The sequence below is a fragment of the Artemia sp. Qi Xiang Cuo genome, chromosome 4 (assembly GCF_049724085.1).
Source record: "Artemia sp. Qi Xiang Cuo chromosome 4, ASM4972408v1, whole genome shotgun sequence".
In the NCBI taxonomy this organism is placed as follows: Eukaryota; Metazoa; Arthropoda; class Branchiopoda; order Anostraca; family Artemiidae; genus Artemia; species Artemia sp. Qi Xiang Cuo.
The window spans coordinates 71,900,608-71,923,253 of NC_142797.1; the positions used below are offsets into that span (position 1 = coordinate 71,900,608).

The 22,646-nt window shown below is 37.5% G+C and overlaps 1 protein-coding gene across 2 annotated transcripts in view; it reads right to left on the reverse strand.

Moving 5' to 3' along the window:
• ReepA (Receptor expression enhancing protein A) overlaps positions 1–22,646 on the reverse strand; it is a 129,001-nt gene that overhangs the window by 57,085 nt on the left and 49,270 nt on the right. For both annotated transcript variants that reach the window (XM_089088522.1, XM_089088521.1), the window contains 3 exons: positions 21,493–21,787; positions 7,692–7,821; positions 1,316–1,526 (listed from right to left, as the gene is read on the reverse strand). In XM_089088522.1, the coding sequence (XP_088944648.1) occupies positions 1,316–1,526; positions 7,692–7,821; positions 21,493–21,787 (636 nt within the window). The remainder of the gene's footprint in view (positions 1–1,315; positions 1,527–7,691; positions 7,822–21,492; positions 21,788–22,646) is intronic.

A 22,646-nucleotide genomic window follows, 5' to 3' on the forward strand; every position in this document is an offset into this window, starting at 1 on the left:
AAAGCGTCCGCTAGATGTACTTCAGAAGGTTATTCCATCTAAAGTGTCTTTAAGGGACATTTTTGCCCACTTTCATTTAAATAACAAGAAGTAGAACTCCAAGTCAGGGCCAAGCACATTTGAACTTGACAGAGCTCACCATGCCAAATAAGCATGCAATAGTTTAAGTAAAAGAAGTTTTCAAAAAGTCATCAAGCCCAGTTCACACAGAAGTATTGTGTGTCGTCCACTTGGCGTACATCAGAATGTTCTCCGGTCTGAAGTACCTTTACTCATACGGACTACGTGACTTCTCAGGATGAAATACGCAACCGTGCGCTATTACTTTCTACATAACAGAGAAGCACAATATATAGCTTTTTTATACTTTTAAATTGCTTGCCACCTCAGAATTTTTAATCGATAGTAACTCGGTCCTGCATAAAATAAAATCGTAGTTTGGTACCAAAAAATTGCTGAAGACGCCACTTTCCCGTCGAACAATATTTTTGGTCACTTTAAAAGGGCTTAAAAACTTTTAATTTCTGATCAGATGATCCTTCCTTTGATCTTCTAGGACCATCAGTTCGTGGCGATAACTCCAGGAAAAAAAACACACATCCTTAATTTTCTTCAATGAAAAATGCAAAATTTTCCATTTTTGTAGATAGGAGCTTGGAACCTCAACAGATCGGTTCTCTGGTAGGCTAAATTTAATGGTGTTATTATTATTAGATCACTTGCCTTTTTTGGAGTGTCTTAACCATTTTTAGAAAATCGGGCAATCTTTCTTATGCTGGCTTGTTGTTTTTGACGTTCGACATTAAACTTAATGAGCTTAATTATTCCAAAAATTCCATTTTTTAAAGTTTTGGTTATTATTGGCCCGAGTCACTTCTTACTTGTCACTACGTCACTACCACAAACTATTTGATCCTATACCATCTGTTTTACACGTTTTTGGGACGTAGGCAGAACATTCCAGAATCCGTTATTTTCTTGATTTTTTTTTTTGCTTTAATTTCCCTTTGACTGCTCAATTGTACATGTGGGGGAAAAGTCGGGGGTGGGATAACTTTCTGAGAGAATTTTTCTACGCCGGAAGATTTTCTAGGGGGAAATACGCCAGAGCTCGACTTGGTAAAATGAACTTTAATTATTTGAAGTTCCATGATTTACAAATTTAAAAAATTCGCCATAACGACCCAGAAATTCATGTGGAAAATCCAGCTTCTCCTTCGTAAAAGTATATTCTCCATGCAGAGGAGGAAAACACTACTTCTCTCCACCATTTAGCTCTAGATAGAATATGAAAAACGGAAGAAAAAAGACTAACCGGTTCATCACTTTGAGCAATTTTTCGTCTTGGTCTTCTCTCTTCAATTGCGTTAATGGACGTTGTTGAGCCACGATCAGGATTATCCCGTGAGCTTGCTCGCATTCTTCCTGATCCTGCACGCTGAAGTGAAGCAACTCCAATATCAGAGGGAGTTCTTGGCCTTCCACTATCATTTACAGACTGATAAATAGTTTCCGATGCAGCGGATCTACGAAAATATAAAATTTTAAACACATTAAAATATTGTATATCAACGGCGTCATAACGTAGCTCCCTGGGAGGAAAGGTTTAAAGTATTTACTACTTATTTATAGTCCTACTTATATACTTATATAGTCCTACTTATCTAGTCACTTTCAGGGTGTAATCCAGCAAAAGGAGAAGAGATCCAAATTTAAGAGCTAAAAACTTTTTTAAATCATAAGCTATATCTGAATTCCTGTTGGCAAACAGCATTGTCATATGATACGATATAAGTGAAATTAGAAACTACAAATGAAAGACAGACTGAAAACAGGCCTAATATTATTTTTAGGTCAATTTCACGACTTCCCTCAATTCCAAGTCCTCATCTGCTGGCAATGATGGGTCTTACTAGTTGCGACGTCCTCACGAATCTTCAGCTGGGTGAATATTGCAATGATGGAGGGGGGCTTTTAATCCTATCTTTTCTTGGCGTTTCTAGCAACAGGAAACTAAATCTTGTTTCCGCTTATAATTAGTAGTACTGTTAAAGAAGAAATGGTGTTACTTATTAGTTACATATATTTTCTTTTCTTATGTTTTTTTTATATTTTATACTGCGTTTCCAACCAAAACGTTTCTCTTCAATAATGATTATTATCTATCACTTTTCATATGTCTACTCTGATTTTTTTTTTTTTTTTTTTTTAATGAAGTCGAGTCACTCTGAATTTTTTAAATCTGATTTTTCTTACTGATGTTGAGTATTTCCTAGTTCATTGTTGATATGAAGTTGGCTTCCTTTACACAACATAGTAGACCTGTGTCTTTCTACAGACTTTAGAAAATTGTCCTGGTGGCAACGCAGTGAAGTAACTCATGGAATCTTTCACCTTCTTTAGTTCAACAATACTTACAAGATGATTTAACATCACATTGCATAAGCTTATAAGCCTAAGTGAACTTTAGGTTGAGCCTGAGGTTCACGCTCTGTGATACCATCCCAGTTGGAAGTAAACATACTGACCCTTTTAACCGATAAATTGTCTCTCTTGCACACCAAGGTAAGAGATTTATCTTCATTTTAAGCTTCATTTAGTCCAAGAGCTTTCACTTAGGTCAATCAGAGATTCAGTCATTTAAATATTAAAGCAGATATTATGTCTCTAACTTCGAAAAACTAAAAACAAGACGCTGGCCAGCCAAAGCAAATAACACACACCCTCTTTGGAAAAGTTCACAAGGTGATCTAAGAAATAGCAGCATAGATTCTCTGTATTATGTTAAAGTCGCCAGTTCTTGTCGAGGCTTCTTGCATACTAAAGACACTGAAAAATTAAAACATGAAACATTTTTCTTAGTCTTCTTCTAAAAAATTCTCAGTTATTTTCTTAGAGTTAAATCACGACACCGATGTTATTTGCAAGGCTTTAGGTTCCATGCTCACATTTCAGTTTTCTTTTCATTTATTTCCTATACCCCTCTTTGTGCATCCATGTATGCACAGAGGGCATAAATAAATTATTATTCTTATTATTTCAAGTACCAAAACCACGTCAATACGTCAAATACCTAAAACCACGATTTACTAAGATTTTTCTTCTTTTGATTGTTTCAAAATTGTGAAGCTTTTAGGGCAGTACAGCATGTTCGTCAGTGTTGCAATTCCGTGAAAAAATAAGCATATTTGACAGAACTAATAGTCCTTAAAAATTCAAACATTAACATGCCGTTGATTCCCCAATACAATTAAACATTCTAAGGAAAGCTAAACCTTCTGAATTTTTTTTAAGCCATATATTTTAAGTTTCTATTTTGCAGATCTTTCATTACGTTTCTCTTTTTTAGATCTGGCACACGTTACTGCCAAAAACTAGATAACTGTATATGGAGATTTTTTTTATTTAAAACCTCTTGAAGTTTTTATGGTATATATAATCGTGTAAGTTTCCACTTCCTATTCCAACAGTCAGGTTTCACTTTCACTGCATAAACTTTCTAGAAAAAAAAATTCTAGAAAGAATTACAAAAGTTTATAAACTTTCATTTTCTAAACTTTCTATAAACAGATAACCAATGTCAAAACAAACCCTGAACAACCTATCACTACATTTTTCATCTTTATTTATCTAGACAATACAAACTAGCCAAATACTGGGATTGAAAATTTGTTTACTTACTGGTCAAGTTATGGTACCAATGGAAATTTATTTACAATAGCTTCAAGTTTATAAACTAAATTAATTATAATGCTGCAAGTTGAAGAGGCTGAGAATTTAGAAAAGGTATAGTTTTCCTAGACTGAAAAAAAATTAAATAAAAATGCTAAAGAGTACCTTTGGGATGCAGTTATACAAGAATAACTGAAAAAAAATGAGGTTCTCAAATGTGTTGTTCTTCATTTTAGGCTATTAAGTTTGTTTAAGCTTTATTTTAAGTCTAACGTACCTACCTTTGATGGTTTCTTGGCGAATTCCTCTATAGATACTTAGTATTTTGCGTAAATCTGTAATAATTTTATAAATGTCGGTTTGTGTAACCGATGGAGCTCTTCTATATTAATATATAACAAATGGGGAAAAACCCTTTTCTTTTTCTTGCCTGGAACTTAGTAAAGGGCAAACTTGTTTTTGAAGCTATCACTATTTAATAAGACTAGTGTCAGAAAATAAGGAGACCAGCCTTACACGGACAAAAAAAAGAAGAAAAAAGTTTTCAAAACGGGAACTAAAAAACCTCCAACTTAGGAACTTCGACGATGACGATTCAAATGATACATTTTTAATTGTGATCCGCTACCATTTCCGAGGGGTTAATACAGAAATGACTCAGAAAATTCAGTTTTTAGTCAAAAATGGCATGTTAATTTAGTACTATCAACATGGAAAAAATTTAAAACTACACTTTTTCCGTTGTGAACCCCTCACCTCTCCCATGAAGATTATCTTGTGTGTATTTATGAGTTAAGTAAAAGTTCTTATTTGAATAAAAGAGTGTCAAAATTAAAAATCAAAGAACTCCAAATACGGCCAATTTTTTTAGAACACTTATCATAGGCAGCGCGTTAGCGCTGCCTAAGTAAAGAACGATGTGGGCACAATGTGTTTTTTCTCCACCCGGGCACTTCGTATCGAAGAAGTTGTCGTAGAAACTTCGAAAAGGGATCATTCGATTGGAATGGCTAGTGCCCTTTTTAATAGTCGAAAGTGATTAGAGGGGAGGGCAACTAGCCCTCCACCACGCCCATCATTCCCCCAAATACATCCAATCAACATTTTGAGATATCCATTTTGTTCAGCGTAGTTGATTTCCAGATAGAAAAGATGTTTTTGTGGAGGACACTACCCCAAAACCCTCGGGGCAAGGGTTTTAAGTTATGCCCTGGGGGCATATAAGGTTTTTATAGAAGGCGTTGTCGTAGAAGCTTCACAAAAGGCTAATTCGATTAGAAATTCAAAGGGCTAGTGCACTTTTTAATAGTCGAAAGTGATTGGAGGGCAACTAGCCCCCCCCCCCACACCCATCATTCCCCCAAACCTCAGGGCAAGGGTTTTAAGTTATACCTTGAGGGTATATAAAGGGATTAGAGAGGGTGTTATCGTAAAAGCTTCAAATCAGGCTTATACGATTAAAAATTCAAAGCACTAGCATCCTTTTTGATAGTCAAAAGTGGCTTTAGTGCAGCTTGCGCCCTCCCCCACGCCTAATATTCTCCCAATCACATCCTAACAAAATTTTCAGATAGCCATTTTGTTCAACGTAGTTGATTTCCAGATAGAAAATTTGTTTTTGAGGAGGACACTTCCCCACAACCCTCAGGGCAAGGGCTTTAAGTTATGCCCTGGGGGCATATAAGGTTTTTATAGAAGGTGTTGTCGTAGAAACTTAAAAAAAGGGTCATGCGATTGGAAATTCAAAGGGCTAGTACCCTTTTTAATAGTCGAAAGTGATTTGAGTGCAACTAGCCCCCTTCCCTCACGCCCTTCATTCCCCAAAACACATCCAATCAAAATTTTGATATAGCCAATTTGTTCTGCGTAGTTGATTTCCAGATAGAAAATATGTTTTTGAGGAGGACACTCCCCCACATCCCTCAGATCAAAGGTTTTAAGTTATGCCCTGGGGGTATATAAGGTTTTTAAAGAAGGCGTTCTCGTAGAAACTTAAAAAGGCTCATTCGACTGGAAATTCAAAGGGCTAGTGCCCTTTTTAATAGTCGAAAGTGATTGGAGGGCAACTAGCCCCCCCCCCCCACACACACCCATCATTCCCCCAAACACATCCAATAAAAATTTTGAGATAGCCATTTGTTCAGGGGAGTTAATTTCCAGATAGAGAACATCTTTTTAAGGAGGAAACTCCCCCAAAACCCTCAGGGCAAGGATTATAAGTTATGCCCTGGGGGCATATAAGGTTTTTATTGAAATCTTGGCCGTAGAAACTTGAAAAAGGGCTCATTCGAATTGAAATTCAAAGGACTAGTACCATTTTTAATAGTCAAAAGTGATTTGAGAGCAACTAACCCCCCTCTCTCGCCCACCTTTTTCCAAAACACTTCCAATCAAAATTTTTAGATAGCCATTTTATTCAACGTAGTTTAAAGTTTTGGAAATTATGTCTTTTAGGATGGCATCCCCCCCCGCACAGCCCCCAGGGCAGGGGTTGTAAGTTATGCCCTGGGGGCACACAATAGTTTTATTGAAAGCGTTGTCGTAGAAACTTCAAAAGGGCTCACTCAATTGGAAATTGAAAGGGCTAGTGCCTTTTTTAATAGTTGAAAGTGATTGGAAAGCGACTAACGCCACTCTCACGCCCACCCTTTTCCCAAACACATCCAATCAAAATTTTTAGATAGCCACTTTGTTCAACGAAGTTCAAAGTTCTAGAAATTAGGTCTTTTAGGATGATAACCCCCTCAGACACCTCAGTGTAAGGGTTGTAAGTTATGCCATGTGAACAAATAAGATTTATATAGAACCCTATTGTACATGATTTATATAATAGATTTTAGTCGTCCTTAATTCCAATTTTTATATGTTTAAAAACTAAATGCTGACTTAAGATTAAATCAAAATGTACTGTGTTAATGCCAATTCCCAACAAGGGATGTCAGCAGTATCCCAAGAACGACTGAGGGTATTATGTTCAAACGTTCGGGGCTACTTCTGCCCTTAAAATTTAACCAAATCCAAATACCGAAAGTGTATCCAAGCTATCAAAGAAAGTAAACAGATTTTTTTGCGAATGGTATCAAGTTTTCCATTACAGGTCAACTAGAGGAGTTGTGAAACTAAATTAAACAGTACTATTTGTGTCCAGATTTTAACAGGGTGTATGCTGTTAAAAATTGCTGAAAATTTTTCTCCGGCATAAATAGCAGGCCAAACTATAAAGTCTTAAAAAACGAAAAGATTTAAAGTATTTTTTTCTTTTTCCCTGAAAAGACTATGTCAATATAAAACGAAAAGAAATTAATTAAAAAAAAACTTTTTCCACAAAATAAGTTTTTCAAAGAAAAGTAAAGAAGTCCATTAAACCAAAAATGAGCAAAAATAAAACCAAATAATCTACCAAACATGAAAATACCACAAATCAGCATCGATAAATAAATGAAACCCAAAACGAACAGAAATTACAATAAATATCCGAGTCAAACTCAAAACGAGCACAAATTAACATGACTAGTGCTCAAAACCCTTATGCCGTGAGGCAGTGTGACTACAGACACAGAAAATTTGCACTTTACTGAAAAAAAATCTAAATGTGTTTATTTTTATAACTTTAATAAATAAAAAAATATTAACATTTTTATTAATAAATTTAAGTATATTCATATTAAACTGATAATGCAAATTCACTTTTATTTTTTTCATTAGAGCTCAAATTCTGTTCTTGCCTCGTCACGGTATAGGGATTTTGCACCCTACTTATTTTAATTTCTGCTCGTTTTGAGTTTGAATCGGTTAATTATTGTAATTTCTGTTTGTTTTGGGTGTCATTTATTTATCGATGCTGATTTGTGGCAGTTTCACGCTCGGTAGATTATTTGATTTTAGTTTTGTTCAATTTTTCTTTAATGGATTTCTTCACCTTTCTTTGAAAAAGTAGCTTTCTGGAAAAAGTTTTTTTTAATTAATTTTCATTAAAAAAAGGAAATGTAAACACAAAAAAAATAAAAATGGTGACAAACCTTAAAGACTTCCTGAGCTCGGGCTCAACTTTCCTGGGACTATACTCAGAGAAAAGCATAGTTGACTCTTCTTCGACTCTTTTCCCTTTACGAACGACTACATGCTGGTGACTATGCACATAATTTGGCTCTAAAAAAAAATACCTAATTGTGATTGTATGCAAAAATATTTTTTACGTTTAGACGTTTTTCATTTGTTACAGTCAAAATACATCAACCAGTTTGGTACAATTTTGCAAACAAAAGAAAGCCAAACTAAATAAAAAAAAAATTTTTGAAGTAAGAAATACCTTTCGTTCCTTTTGACATCTTTAGAATCTTCGGAATTTCTGGAATCTTCGTTACATTTTTGCTATCTTTAGCGAAGCTCAGAATGAAATAGCCGTTCATTTTAATTAGAATATTTCCTGACATTTCTATACGGTAATACTTGACTTACTTGACTAGGTCTTCTGCCGGGCAATGTTCAGCCTAAAGAGTGGCGTCCGCCTCCTCCATCCACTTCAGCCCATTGCAAGGTTTCACGCTTCGCTCGGTCTGATGTTTGCCATCTCTAGAAAATCGGATAGGCTGTCGGACCATCGTTTCTTCGGTCAGCCACGAGGTCGTTTCCAACTTGCTTGTCAAAAATTCGAAGTCGCAAAGTCGAAGATCGTCTTTGCGGGAAGGTACGGGTGCATTCGGAATAGGTGTCCAAACCATCGTAAGGTACACTCGGCTGTTTGGGTAAAAACCAGAGACTGCTTGGTGAGATTTAGTAGTTTTTCGTTACTCACGAAGTCAAACCACCGTAGACCTTCTATCCTTCTCAGAATCTTCGACTGGAATCCATCAATGGTCTTTAAGGTTGCGGCTGATGCTTGCCAAGTCTCAGCTCCATAAAGCATCACGGAACCGACGAGGGCATAAAAATTCGCAGTTTAGTTAAAACGGATAATATTCAGTTTTTGCGAAAGGTGACGGTTCACCCTGCCCATAGCAGAAGACGCTTTGGGTAAACTTACTTGCAGCTCGGGGAGAAGTGAGCCATCTGAAGAAATTGTGGATCCCAGGTAGGTGAACCTTTGGACAACTTCTATGCCAACTGTTTTGTCCAGGCTCACTGGAAAATTGACAGAAGGAGAAGAAGGGTCTATGGCCATTATTTTCGTTTTATTCCAGTTTATCTGCAGTCCCACATTTGCGGTCTCTTCCCGTAAGATTCGAAGCGCTTCTAGAAACTGATCCATGGAGTCAGCTAGGATGGCCAAGTCGTCAGCCAAATCCACATCTGAGATGATGCAGTCTCCAAACGTCAGTCCAAAGTTGAGACGTGAAGTCGTCTTTGTCATAACGTGGTCTATGATGACACTGAAGAGCTCTGGGGCCACTGCACATCCTTGAAGCACTCCAGATTAGAAAGAGCAGGCTGTACCGGCCATTGACTTGAACACAGCTCCTGTACCATGGTGTAAGCTTTAAAGAGTCTGCAGTGTTTCTGGGAGAGACCAGTCGATTCTGGAATCTGCCAAAGTGCTTCTCGGTCCACTGAGTCAAACGCAGGAGGGAAGTCAACGAAGGCAAAAAAAGCCTTTTGCCAGAACTCTATGGCTTTTTCTATTATCTCTCGAATCATGAAAATCTGCTTGATGGTGGAACGGTCCGACATAAAGGCAGCATGCTCTGGTCTCAGAATCCCACGAACTATATTCCAACATCGATCCAACGGGACCATTGAGAAAAGTTTTCCAGGGACTGACAGCAGAGTTATTCCACGGTAGTTTGAACAATCACTTCTAGAGCCTTTCCTCCCCCATAAGATGATGACACCCTTTCGCCAATCATAAGGAATTATCTCAGTTTGCCAGATTGTGTAGAAACAGGAGCATTTCAGAACCATCATATTTCAGTAGTTCAGAGCTTAAGCCACAGATACCAGTAGCTTTGTTATCCTTGAACCTTTTAACTGCGTTTCAGATTTCTGAGGGGCTGAAAGGGTCATCTGAAGGAACATCTGCTTCAGGTCTTTGACTACTATATTGGCTGGGACTATTATTTGGAGGGAAAGACGGGCTAGTATTATTTAAAATCGAGCCAAAGTGGTCCTTCCATCTCTCGAGACAAGTGCCCTTGTTATAGAGAAGTTTCCCATTCCTACAAGTCCCAATGTGGGAGTTTTATTTTTCGTAAGAATTCGGGGATGTTTGAATAAGCTACCCATGTCTTTTTTTTGCTGGTAGTTCAATTTCATGAGCTTCCCATGTAACAAACTGAGTTCGATCCCGGTGAATGAGACTATTTCGTACTCCATTAAGCATCCGATAAGTGGCCATGTCCTCAAGAAGTCTTACCCTCTGTCTTTGCTCTATAACCTCCTGTTTTGCGTTGAAAGTAGGTATTTTAATAATGAGTTCATGGGATCGCCATAGTTCAAGCAGGAAAAGGTCATTGTCGTTAAGTGGGTCGGGGGAAAACAGGACCAACTGTGCCATGCCAAAGACCCATATCATCACTTACAGTTGCTTCAAAGTCACCAAGAAGTACAGTTATATCATGGGGAGAAACCGTCGTGAGGCACCTGGTCAGAGCAGAGTACAACTTTCTTAGATTGTGCCGTCGGAATGGTTGGTCGGGACATAGTATACGACGATGGTCATTTTACCATGTTTCTGTCCAAAGCAGGCTTTCATTAGTCTGTCTGATACGGCTTCGTGCAAGAATAATGCCTTTTTTGTGAGACTATTTAGCGCGAGGGCGACGCCATTCCTTCTTGTGCTCCTCCTTCCAGGCAACGTGTGATAGTTGCTTATTTTTTCTTCTCCGTTTCCGGTAAGACGGGTTTCTGTAAGACCAGCAAACGCCACTTTATTCGTATGAAGCTATACGGAGAGTAGGTTCTTTGATGCGGGTGTATTGAGAGTCAAAACATTCTGGGTGGCTATCTGAAGCCTCCTTTGGTCAAGAACATTTAGTCTGTCGGTCTATTTGACGTCATCAGCAGAATTTCCGTTGACACGCGATGGTCGAGATCTTGGGATGTTAGCCCGACATGTGCTTTTCTATTTAGGTCGGCAACTAATTGTTCTTTTTTTGAGCGTTTCTAGAGATATTTTTGACTTTGTTTCCTCATTTGCTTTGGTTTTGAGTTTAACTGCTACATTTTTGCACAATTTTATAGAGATTTTCAATTATTTTCATTTTCAAGCGTTTATAACCATTGCCATTACCAACAAGGAGACTCATCAACATTTTGCACAGTATTCGGGAAAGATTGTACCATACCTGAAAAATGATTTTCTCTATCTCTCCCCCCCCTCTCTCTCACTCTCTATCTCTTTTTCAATTACTTGTTTGATTAAAACCAGGCAGTGTGACTACAGACACAGAAAATTTGCACTTTACTGAAAAAAAATAAATGTTTTTACTTGTATAACTTTAATAAATCAAATAATATTAACATTTTGATTACTAAATATCAGTATATGTATATTAAACTGACAATGCACATTCATTTGTATTTTTTTCAGTAAAGTGCAAATTTTGTTCTGGCCTTCGGAAGGCATAAGGGGTTTGAGCCCAACTTATGTTAATTTCTGCTCGTTTTGAGTTTGACTCGGTTATTTATTGTAATTTCTGTTCGTGTTGAGTTTCATCTATTTATTAATGAAGATTTGTGGTAGTTTCACGCTAGGTAGATTATTTGATTTTATTTTTGCACACTTTTGGTTTAATCGAGTTCTTTAATTTTCTTTGAAAAACCTATTTTGTGGAAAAAGCTTTTTTTAGTCAATTTCTGTTCGTTTTATATTGACATAGTCTTTTCAGGGAAAAAGAAAAAAGTGCTTTAAATCTTTTCTTTTTTTAGACTTTATAGTTTGGCCTGCTCTTTGTATGCTGGAGAAAAAGAGTCAGCAATTTTAAGCAACATATATCCCTTCAAAAATCTGGACACCAAAAGCAGTGTTTAATTTAGTTTCATACCTCCTCTAGTTGACCTGAAATGGAAAACTTGATACCATTCGCAAAAAAACTGTTTAATTTCCTTGATAGCTTAGATACACTTATGCTATTTTGATTTGGTTAAATTTTAAGAGCAGAAGTAGCCCCGAAAGTCTGAACATAATACCCTCAGTCGTTCTTGGGATACTGCAGAGATGCCTTATTATGCTTAAATGGGAATTATGATTAACACAGTAAAATTTCATTTCATCTTACACCAACACTTAGTTTTTAAACATGTTGAACAGTTGGAAGGGGAGGCGTGGGAGGGGGACTAGGGACCCTCTAAACCTTTTTAATAATTCAAAAGGGCACTAGTGTTTTCTACTTGTAATTAAATGATCAACTACTTTGAACAAAATGGCTATCTGAAAATTTTGATTGGATATTTGGTGAAATGGAGGGCGTGAGAGGGGGGTTAGTTACCCTCCAATTACTTTCGACTATTAAAAAGGGCACTAGCCCTCTCAATTTCTAATTCAATGAGCCCCTTTTGAAGTTTTACGACATCTCTATCTATAGGCCTAAAAACCTTATATACCCCTAGGGTACAACTTACAATCTTTGCCCTTGGGACTCTGGGGGGTTTGTCATCCTTAAAATACATAATTTCCAGAACTTTCAAATACGTTGAACAAAATGGCTATCTAACTTAGATTGAATGTTTTTGGGGAAATGGCGGGCGTGAGAGGGGGTTTAATTACTCATCACTCACTTTCGACTATTAAAAAGGGCAATTTCAATTTCCAATCAAACGAGCCCTTTTTGAAATTTCTACAACAACTTTCTATATAAACTTTATATGCCCCAGGACTTAACATACAACCCTTGCACTGAGGGCTCTGAGGGGTTTATCATCCTAAAAGACCTAATTTCAAGAACTTTAAACTAAGTTGAACAAAATAGATATCTAAAAACTTTGATTGGATGTGTTTGGGAAATTGGTGGGCGTGAGAAGGGGGTTCGCAGCTCTCCAATCACTTTCAACTATTAAAAAAGGCACTAGCCCTTTCAATTTCCAATTGAATGAGCCTTTTTGAAGGTTCTATGACAACACTTTCAATAAAAACCTTATTCATCGGTATTCATCGGTCATTCAGAGCAATAACATCTATTAGTTTAAAACAGTTAATACACAATACAGTGCGCAAGGATGGGGAGAAGTTAGCCACGCCCCCCAGCATAGCAGCGTCTTCGGATAAAGATTCATTTCTTTGACAACTGAGTAAGAAAGCGCTATAAAGCTGTGTATCGGGATAAAGCGGGACGAAACGATTAAACTCTACTGCCGGAGAATATTGCTGGCAGAGAATAAGGTAGGCAATCTTAATTATCTTGAATAAGCAAGGAGAAATGGAGGGGAACCAGATTCAGCCAATTCAACTTCCGGATGCATCAGATCCCGACGCTATTTCTCAGTTTATGCGTGAAATAAATTTCAAACTGGATTTGATCCCACAGCTCTCAATTAGCTTATCCGGTATAGAGGCAAAAATGAATTGTTTTAGTAAACAGCTAGATACAACAAAATCGGAAATTTCAAGCGATCTAGCAGAAATGAGGAACAAGCTCAGGGACTCTACACTGAAAATTGACTCGTTGGAGGCAGAAATAAAGCGTTATAACTTCGTGTTTTACAATTTCCCTGTGACTGGTCCGTCCCAGTCAAATTTGAAGGATGAGCTTTGCGAGTTTCTTAGCTGGTGCCTCCTGAACCTACAGCTTTCTCGGAGGGACATAGTGGATGCTTTCCGCCTGAGATCAGGCCCTGTAATAGTTAAGTGGCACGACTTGGAAATACAAAATGCGGTTCTCAGGAAAAGTTTTGTATTAAAACAGTACGGAGTAGGGTTGCTCCGGACTACACTAAATATCAACGCGAGGCTAGAAAAAATTTAAAGCCAGTTCTGTCCCGAGCCCTTGTAAAAGGTAAAATGTGCGGCTCAAAGGCGATAGGCTTATCATTGAAGGTAAAACGTATACATACGACCGTGAATGTCAAAAAGTAAAAGCAATGACGGTAAGCCACCCAATTAGGGTCCCTAATCCAGCGCAAAGTAACTCAGAGATCAGAGGTATAAATTCCGTTAATGTGAATGAAAATAACTAGAGCTCAGTCCAGAATTGCCCTTCAGATCAGTCGGACTGTTCTGGTAATGAAAGTGACACGAACACGATAGTTGAAAGAAACAGCAACTTTCCGAATACAATAGGAACAGGGAAAGGTCGTAAAAGTAGCGAGATTAGCCTCGTCGATAATACTTACAGTCGCACCGCTAGAAATGTACGGCAAAGAAATGAGGAGCCATTGACAAGCCGGGTTACTGAAGGGAATTGGCCACCCATTTACAGACAAAACAAGCTACATGAAAAATCAGCATTGGCAGTACAGGGGTATTAATAGGCATAGGAGCGACGATTATTACCAGTTAGCTCCCCCCCCCCCGAGTGATTACGGAGCCCAATAGCATCGACAAGGCCATACACAAACCCTGAAGTTTGTATCTTGGAATGTACAGGGTATAAAAATAAGTCAAGTTCTGTGGAAAGTGAGTCGTCAAATTTTGACTTTGTAGCATTAATAGAAACCTGGCATTGCCCTAGTGAAACTCCAAAAGTAAGAGGTCTCAATGTGGAAAGTATATCGAGAGTTAACTTTGAAAAATCGCTATTTTGGAGACCTTGTAGTGTTGATAAAACATGAGTCTTTCAAAAGTTATACAAAGCTGAAAAATAAATCAGAAAATGTTATTTGGATTAGATTAGAATGTTTGGATGGACTGTGTATTGTAATAGGATCGATTTACATTCCGCCTCAAAATAGCTCGTAGCGAAATAAAGAAACGATGAATTTGTTGGTAAAAGAAAATAGATGAAAAAAGAGCTCGTTTTGAAAATGATAGATTGATGTTAATGATGTTAATGGGTGATTTTAATGCTTATACTAGTGATGAAGTTGAATTAAAAGATGTGTTAATTCCAGGTATTCCGTCAGCAGTCCCAGCCGTCTACAGGATTCCCAGAGCTAGCAGGGATGAAAAAAGAAGAATAAATCAATGGGGAAGAAGGTTGCTGACACTGTGCGCAGAATCGGGTTTGATGATTGGAAGTGGAAGATTTTCCTGCGTATCTTGAGCTAAAGCAAGTTTAATTGATTATGTTTTGGTGGATATTCGCTGGGATCCGAATTACCTTAATGAGGATGTGCTTAAGCTAGTAGGATCGGACCATCTACCGGTATTTTTAGAAATTAGATCAAGGAGTGCTCCCCATAGGAGGGATTTTTCAAGTGAAAGTCTTATTTATAATAAAAATGTTAGAAGTCAGATACCTAGGGAGTGGTCTACAGAGGAAAGTGTTAAATTAAGTGAAGCGTTTTCAGAGGATGATGTAGCTATAAGGCTAAGTGATTTAGAGAAGATAAATAACCAAGATAGATTGATAGAAGAGTTCACGTAGATTTTACATGAATTAGCAGGCCCAGTTCTAGGAAATAAAGGAGATTCTAAGGATATAGAATTTTTTGATGAGGAATGTAGAATAAAAAAAATAGAATTGATAAAAGAATTGGAGATATTGAGGGAAGAGGAAAAAGAGGAAAATAGACTTAGACTAGTAACAAGGTTTAAAAGTATTCGCCGGGAGTATAAAGGCCTTTTAAAACAGAAGAAGAGACTGGCTATTCAAAAAGGCAAGGAGGAGCTGATCCAGTTTTATGAAAAGAGCGATATGCGGTCTTTCTGGAGAAAGATAAAAATAGGGGCCTCCATAGCCCGGCCAAAAGTACCTGACCCGAAAACATGGCCGACATACTACAACGACGCGGTTCAGGAAGACTATTCGTTTGACTGCTGGTTCAGCGACGAATTATCGAATACAGAGAATGAGATCAGTCTCCCACTGAAAGAACACGATTATGATCTGATAAAACCCGCAACGAAAGAAGAAATCGAAGATATGCATAAGCGCCATGGAAGGTGGATCAGCACCTGGTAGCGGTGTAGTCCCAACAAAGATCTTGAAACAATTCCAACTTCTATTTATGTCGATTTTCTTGGTTATTTTTAACTCAGTTTTGGCTTCTGGAGAATGTCTCTCGCCGGAAAAAACATCTGTGATTTTGCCACTATTAAAAAAGTGAGACCCAGCGGATCACAGTAATTATCAACCGATATCTTTCGTACCTAGTCTTAGCAAAATGTTAGAAAGAATACTAGATGATAGATTAGCTCATTGGTTAGAAAAATATAGGATTTTGAAGGAGGAGCAGGCAGGATTTCGAGATGGATATAATGCTATTGATAGGGTCTTAGTCCTACAGGCACTTGTAGAAAAATATGCAAAAGGGAAGAATAGGTTGTATGTTGCATTTTGAGATCTAGAAAAGGCCTTCGACAGTATTGAAAGGATTTTCCTGTGCTTAGAACTGTTAAAGGTAGGCTTGCCAAGACTTTTTGTTAGGATACTAGCTGATATGTATAGAAAAACATTTTGAATAGTTAAAGTTTTAGGGAGGGGACTATCGTCGCCGTTTGAAATTAGAAAAGGAGTAAACCAGGGTAGCAGTATTTCGCCTAGCTTGTTCACGTTGTATATAAATGATATTGTTGACCATTTTAAAAAAGGTATGGGCCCCTACGGTGTCACTAGGGAACCTGACGTTATCTCTGTTGCTTTTTGCTGATGATGCGGTATTGATAGGCAAGTCACCAGAGGAGCTCCAAATCTTATTGAGTATATTAGAAGAATATTTAGATAGAAAGAAACTAGTGTTAAATATCAAAAAGACTGAGATTGTGGTTTTTAGAGGAATTCGTGTGAATAATGATGATCAAAAAGTAGAATTTTATTATAAAGGTGAAAAAGCAAAAGAGAGCAAAAATTTTAAATATTTGGGAGTAAAGGAGGATGGAAAGATCATGTAAAGGAGATGATTAAAAGAGGGAAAGCAGTTTCAGCTACCATTTTACGCAATTCAAGGCTTTTAATATAAAAGATCTGAAAATGCATAAATATGTTTTTAATTCTAAAGTTTTACTTAATATCCATTACAGGGCTGAACTCTGGGAGTATGACCTGACAGTACAATTGGAATCAATTCAGCTGCAACACTTAAAAAGATTAATTGGTCTACACGTAACGACCCACAATCAGGCAGTAAAAGGTGACCTAGGAATATTTTCCCTGAGAATGAGTAGATTAGCACAGATGATCCGGTACTGGCTATAAGTTCAAAGTCTGCCAGAAGACAGGTTAGCAAAAGCAGCTTCTGTGGAGATGCTACGGTCGAAACGTAAAAGATCGTGGCCGTATCAAATAAAAAATGTTTTCGATGGATTAGAATTATCCTATATTTGGAATGATGGGCTGGGACCCTTAGATCAGGGTGAGCCGTTTTTGGCTATGATTATAGAAAGAATAAAAGACCAGGAAGTCCAAATATGGACCCAGGCAGTTAAAACATCTGAATTATTGAAGTTTTATTCCCAAGTAAAAGAGATATTTGGATTTGAATATCATTTTAAACTAGGATTACGAGGGGACACATTGAGGACTTGGTTTCAGATCCGAGTGAATTGCCTGCCACTAAAAATTTGAAAAAAAGTATTTGGAAGAAAAAGGATGACCCCAGATGCAGATGCGGGCTACTCTTGCCCAAGATGTAACCTAGGTATTGAGGATGTGGCCCATATTCTCGTCGTGTGCCAGCAACTTTCTATTTTATGGGTAGAGTATTTTGAGGGTGTTAATTTGTAGTGCCGGGGTATCGTGAACACAACTTTAAAAAGGACAATGATCCAGTTATATAAATATGTAAATGAAGCGTTGACATCAATGAGAGAAATTTGATATTTTTGTTATTTTTCTTACTGAACAAAATTAAAAATATTTTCCTGTACGTTCTGTTTTTTTGGCTTATAATAAATTATTATTATTATTATATAAAAACCTTATATGCCCCCAGGGCATAACTTACAACCCTTGCCGTGAGGGCTGTGGGGGAGAGCGGTTGTCATCCTTAAAGACCTAATTTACAAAAATTTCAACTACGTTAAACAAAATCGGTATCTAAAAATTTTGATTGGATGTGTTTGGGGAAAATGATAGCGTGAGAGGGGGGTCAATTACACTCCACTCACTTTCGACTATTAAAAAGGGCAATTTCAATTTCCGAACAAATGAGCCCTTTTTGAAATTTTTACAACAACTTTATATATAAAACCTAATATGCCCCCCAGGGCATAACTTACAACCCTTGCACTGAGGGCTCTGAGGGGGTTATCATCCTACAAGACCTAATTTCCAGAACTGTCGGCTACGTTGAACAAAATGGATATCTCAAAATTTTTATTGGATGTTTATGGGGAAATGGTGGGCGTGAGAGGGGGATTAGTTGCCCTTCAATCCCTTTCGACTATTAAAAGGGCACTAGCCCTTTCAATTTTCAATTGAATGAGCCCTTTTTGATGTTTTTACAACATCGCTTTCTAAAAAAACATACTCCCAGGGCATAACTTACAACCCTTGCCCTGAGGGTTGTGGGGGGATGGGTTGTCATCCTTAAAAACCTAATTTAAAAAACTTTCAACTAAGTTGAATAAAATGGCTATCTAAACGATTTTATTGGGTGTGTTTGGGAAAAAAGTGGGCGTGAGAGGGGGCTAGCTGCCCTCCAATCGCTTTTGACTATTGGAAGGGGCACTAGCCCTTTGAATTTCTAATCGAATGAGCCCTTTTTCAAGTTTCTACGACAAAGATTTCAATAAAAACATTATATGTCCCCAGGGCACAACTTACAACGCTTGCCCTGAAGACTGTGGGGGGAGTATCCTGCTCAAAAGTATAATTTCCTGAACTTTAAACTGCGTGGAACAAAATTGCTCTCTCAAAATTTTGATTGGATGTTTGGGGGAATGGTGGGCGTGGAAGGGGTGTTACTTCCCTTCCAATCACTTTCGACTATTATAAAGGGCAATAGCCATCTCAATTTCCAATTAAATAATGCCTTTTTCAAGTTTTTAAGACACCGCGTTCAATAAACACCTTGAGTGGAACCAGGGCATGCCTTACATCTCTTTTCCTGAATGCTGTGGGGGGGTGTCCTTCTCATAAGCCTAATATCTATGTGTATAGCAACAACGCTGAACAATATGGCCATCTCAAAATTTTGATTGAATGTGTTTCGGGAAAAGATGGGCGAGAGAGGGGGGTTAGTTGCCCTCAAATCCCTTTCGACTATTAAGAAGGGCACTAGACCTTTGTATTTTCAATCGAATGAGCCCTTTTACAAGTTTCTACGATAAAGATTTCAATAAAAACTTATATGCCCCCAGGGCATAACGTATAACCCTTGCCCTGAAGACTGTGGTGGAAGTGTCCAGCTGTATAATTTCCTGAACTTTAAACTGCGTGGAACAAAATGGCAATCTCAAAATTTTATCATTTTAAACTAGGATTACCGGGGGAGACATTGAGGACTTGGTTTCGGATCCGAGCGAATTGCCTGCCACTAAAAAATAGAAAAAGAGTATTTGAAAGATAAAGGATGGCCCCAGATGTAGATGCGGATTACTCTTGCCCCAGATGTAACCTAGGTATTGAGGATGTGGCCCATATTCTCGTCGAGTGCCAGCAACTTTCTTTATTAAGGGTAAAGTATTTTGAGGGTGTTAACTTGGAGTTCCGGGGGATTCCTAAAACGACTGTAAAAAGGACAATCAGACAGTTATGTAAATATGTAAATGAAGCGTTAACATCAATGAGTGAAACTTGATATTTATGTTATTTTTCTTGTGGAGTGTAATTAAGAATATTGTTCTGTATGGTCTGTTATTTTTTGGCTTATAATAAATTATTATTATTATATTATAAAAACCTTATATGCCCCCAGGGCATAACTTACAACCCTTGCCGTGAGGGCTGTGGGGGAGAGCGGTTGTCATCCTTAAAGACCTAATTTACAAAACTTTCAACTACGTTAAACAAAATCGCTATCTAAAAATTTTGATTGGATGTGTTTGGGGAAAATGATAGCGTGAGAGGGGGGTCAACGAACCAGCTAATTTCCGAGAAAGATTCTAGACTCAGGGTTTATAGCCAAGTATTACGTTAATAAAAATATCATGCATAGAACCAGGATTGTACAGACATCTTGAAGAGAAGGAAATAAACGTAATTGATGTAATTCAGAGGCCTGACGCTGTGAAGAAACATCTGCAGCGGAAATGAACAGTTTGCTGACAGAGCAGCAGACTATGCTGAAGGAACAGAGGTAAACCCAGAGGCTGATTTTAGCAGATATTATCGTCAAAGAGTAGAACAGAATAGAAAAGCAGAATACAACCGTGGCGAATATAGCTAAAAATCACCTCAGCTTTGAGCCCCTAAAGCCTGTTGAGAGAAGAGTGAAGTGGCAGAACAGCCAAATCCTCAGCGTCAGTGTAATCAGTACATGGAAGATGTCGGTTTTCGCGATTGGTTTGTCAACAAGAATGTCATCAGTAGCCACGAAAAAACTGTGCTATGACTTTTTGTAAGGATTATAGGAATGACAGTCGTGAAATCATCCAACTTGTACAACATGTTGGAAGACATGGACACACAGATGAACCTCGTAGAATTCCAGTGTGACGTTACAAGGTCATAATGGAAACGGAGTGTTGAAGAGGCCAAAATCTGTGCAAGAAGAACTGACGTATTTTTAGATATCGTGCTTGTTCTACGGATAGTAAAACACTGTTCTATACATATGACCTAGGCTGTACCCAGATGGGGGTTTGACCCCCCCCCCCGAAATGTTAGTTTGACTTGTAAATACGTAACAAACATGGATATAGACAAATTTTGTATGCGTTTTTGAGGTTTTTTTGTGTAACCCCCCCCCCCAAAAAAAAATCTTTGAGTAAAACCCCATCCAAAAAAAAAAAATACTGGGTACGGCCTTGCCTGTGACAGTACATATTTCAAAAACTACATGTGGGAAAGACTTGGAAATCCGTTCCTAGGCTTTCGATGGTAAAAAACGGCCTGTCCAAAAGACATCACAGATCTCTAGAAAAGTTCTTCGACTTTAAAGATTTAGAATTAGGTCATAATGTCAAGATGTTAGCTGAGTAACAAAAAATACATATCTGATCAGATCGTTTTGTATAAATGAAGATTGATAAACTGGACAATGGGCACCTTGTCCCACATATGCCTTGTTGGTTAGAGCCGACTTAAAATGCACAACAAATCTCAAAAATTAAAATTAGTAAATTAATTACAACAGATGTTTAAATTATTTACAATGAATAAATGAATTAAAAAAATAGTGAATATTATTTAAATATTACAATTAAAATAATATATTATAGAAAAAGAAAAGAAAAAGTGGAGGCGGTTTATTATTGTATTTTTCACTGATAAATATTTTCGTCTGCTTCTATTTTCTAGGCCTATAATGAACAGACTGGCTAAATGGGTTACGCTACGTGTTACGAATGGATGACGATGGGCTGTCTAAAACTGTGCTTTCTGGCAATCGAACTGTGATCAAACAAACAGCTTTACATCTTTCAAAAAGGTGACAAGGAGTCATAAGGAAACATTATATAATTGAGAATTTTATGGTTGGGAGCGAGAAAAAGCCGTGAATTCAGCCAGGACCCTGGGCAGCCTTATTGGCCCCATGCGGCTTGGAGTTGTGAGCTGTTAACAGAAAAAAGAAATAGTACTAATAAAACTTATTAGCAAAGGATTTTTTTTCTTCTTTATCTTTAACTAGTTTTGTTGCTATATCGAAAGTTCCCATCAAAATATTAACAAATATACATTTACATACCAGAAACAGGACGGAATTCACTTTCATCTTCTTCACTGTCATCAATAACAGGTGGCAGGGAACGACGATTATTGACAACATTATCTGTTTCATCTGTGCTAATTAATGCCCGAGCGTTTCTCATTCTAGGAACATCACCCGTTGAATAGGACCTTGTAAGTTGTAAAAACCCTTCACTTCCCCGTAGAGCTGTTGTCATGATAAATTGAGTAGCATAGTTCACTCCTCTTGAGGCTAGATCTAGAGCAGCTCTATAGCTTCTGTCTTTGGCCTGCCCAAGGAATTCATCGATGTCCTATTTAAATTCAAATCTTTGAAACCACATTAATGATTTCAACAAAACACAGGAAAAAAAGAAAATGATTAGTGAAAACAAGAATGGGATATATTTTAGCTTATAGAACTCAAAGCAAAAAAATACAAAAAAAAAGAGGACAAAATAATCAAGGCAACCTTACGCAAGAACATATACATAATGCCTTTTGGTCAATTAGACATTCCCCTCATCATGCGCTGAAAACTTGAACTTAATGCCCTAAGCCATTCCTGAGATGTTGCTGATACACTTTTTTGACATCCTGCATGCACATACGATATTTTAATTTAGTTAAATATGCCCTTAAAATTCGGTGAAATTTTCTCTTTAATACTGCTAGCTTTAGTATTAGTAGTAGTAGTAGCAGCAGTAGCAATAGAAGTAGTAGTGATGGTAGTTTAAACAAAGCGTCTTTCGGTTAGTTAAACATCCCCCTTGACATACCCTGGAATTTTCAACTTAATCCTCTGAATAGTTCCTAAGATATTGTTCATACGATCTTTTGACAACCTGCATGCATACAGTATGTTTTTATTTAAATCAAATTCTCACTCGAAATTTCCATGAAATTCTTATCTTAGCACCCTTAGCCTTAGTAGTAGTTGCAGTATAAGCCATAAGAATAATAGCAAAAGTAGTAATGGTAGCAATAGTGGTGTGCACATATTGCCTTTTGGTCAATTGAACATCCCTTACATCATGCCATAAAAATTCAAACTTCATATCCTAAGTCGTTCCTTAGACACGCCTTTTTGACACCCTGCATACACATTGTGTTTTGATTTAGTTCAAAAGTCCCTTTTTGGAGACAAAGGATCAAACATACCCCCCCCACCCT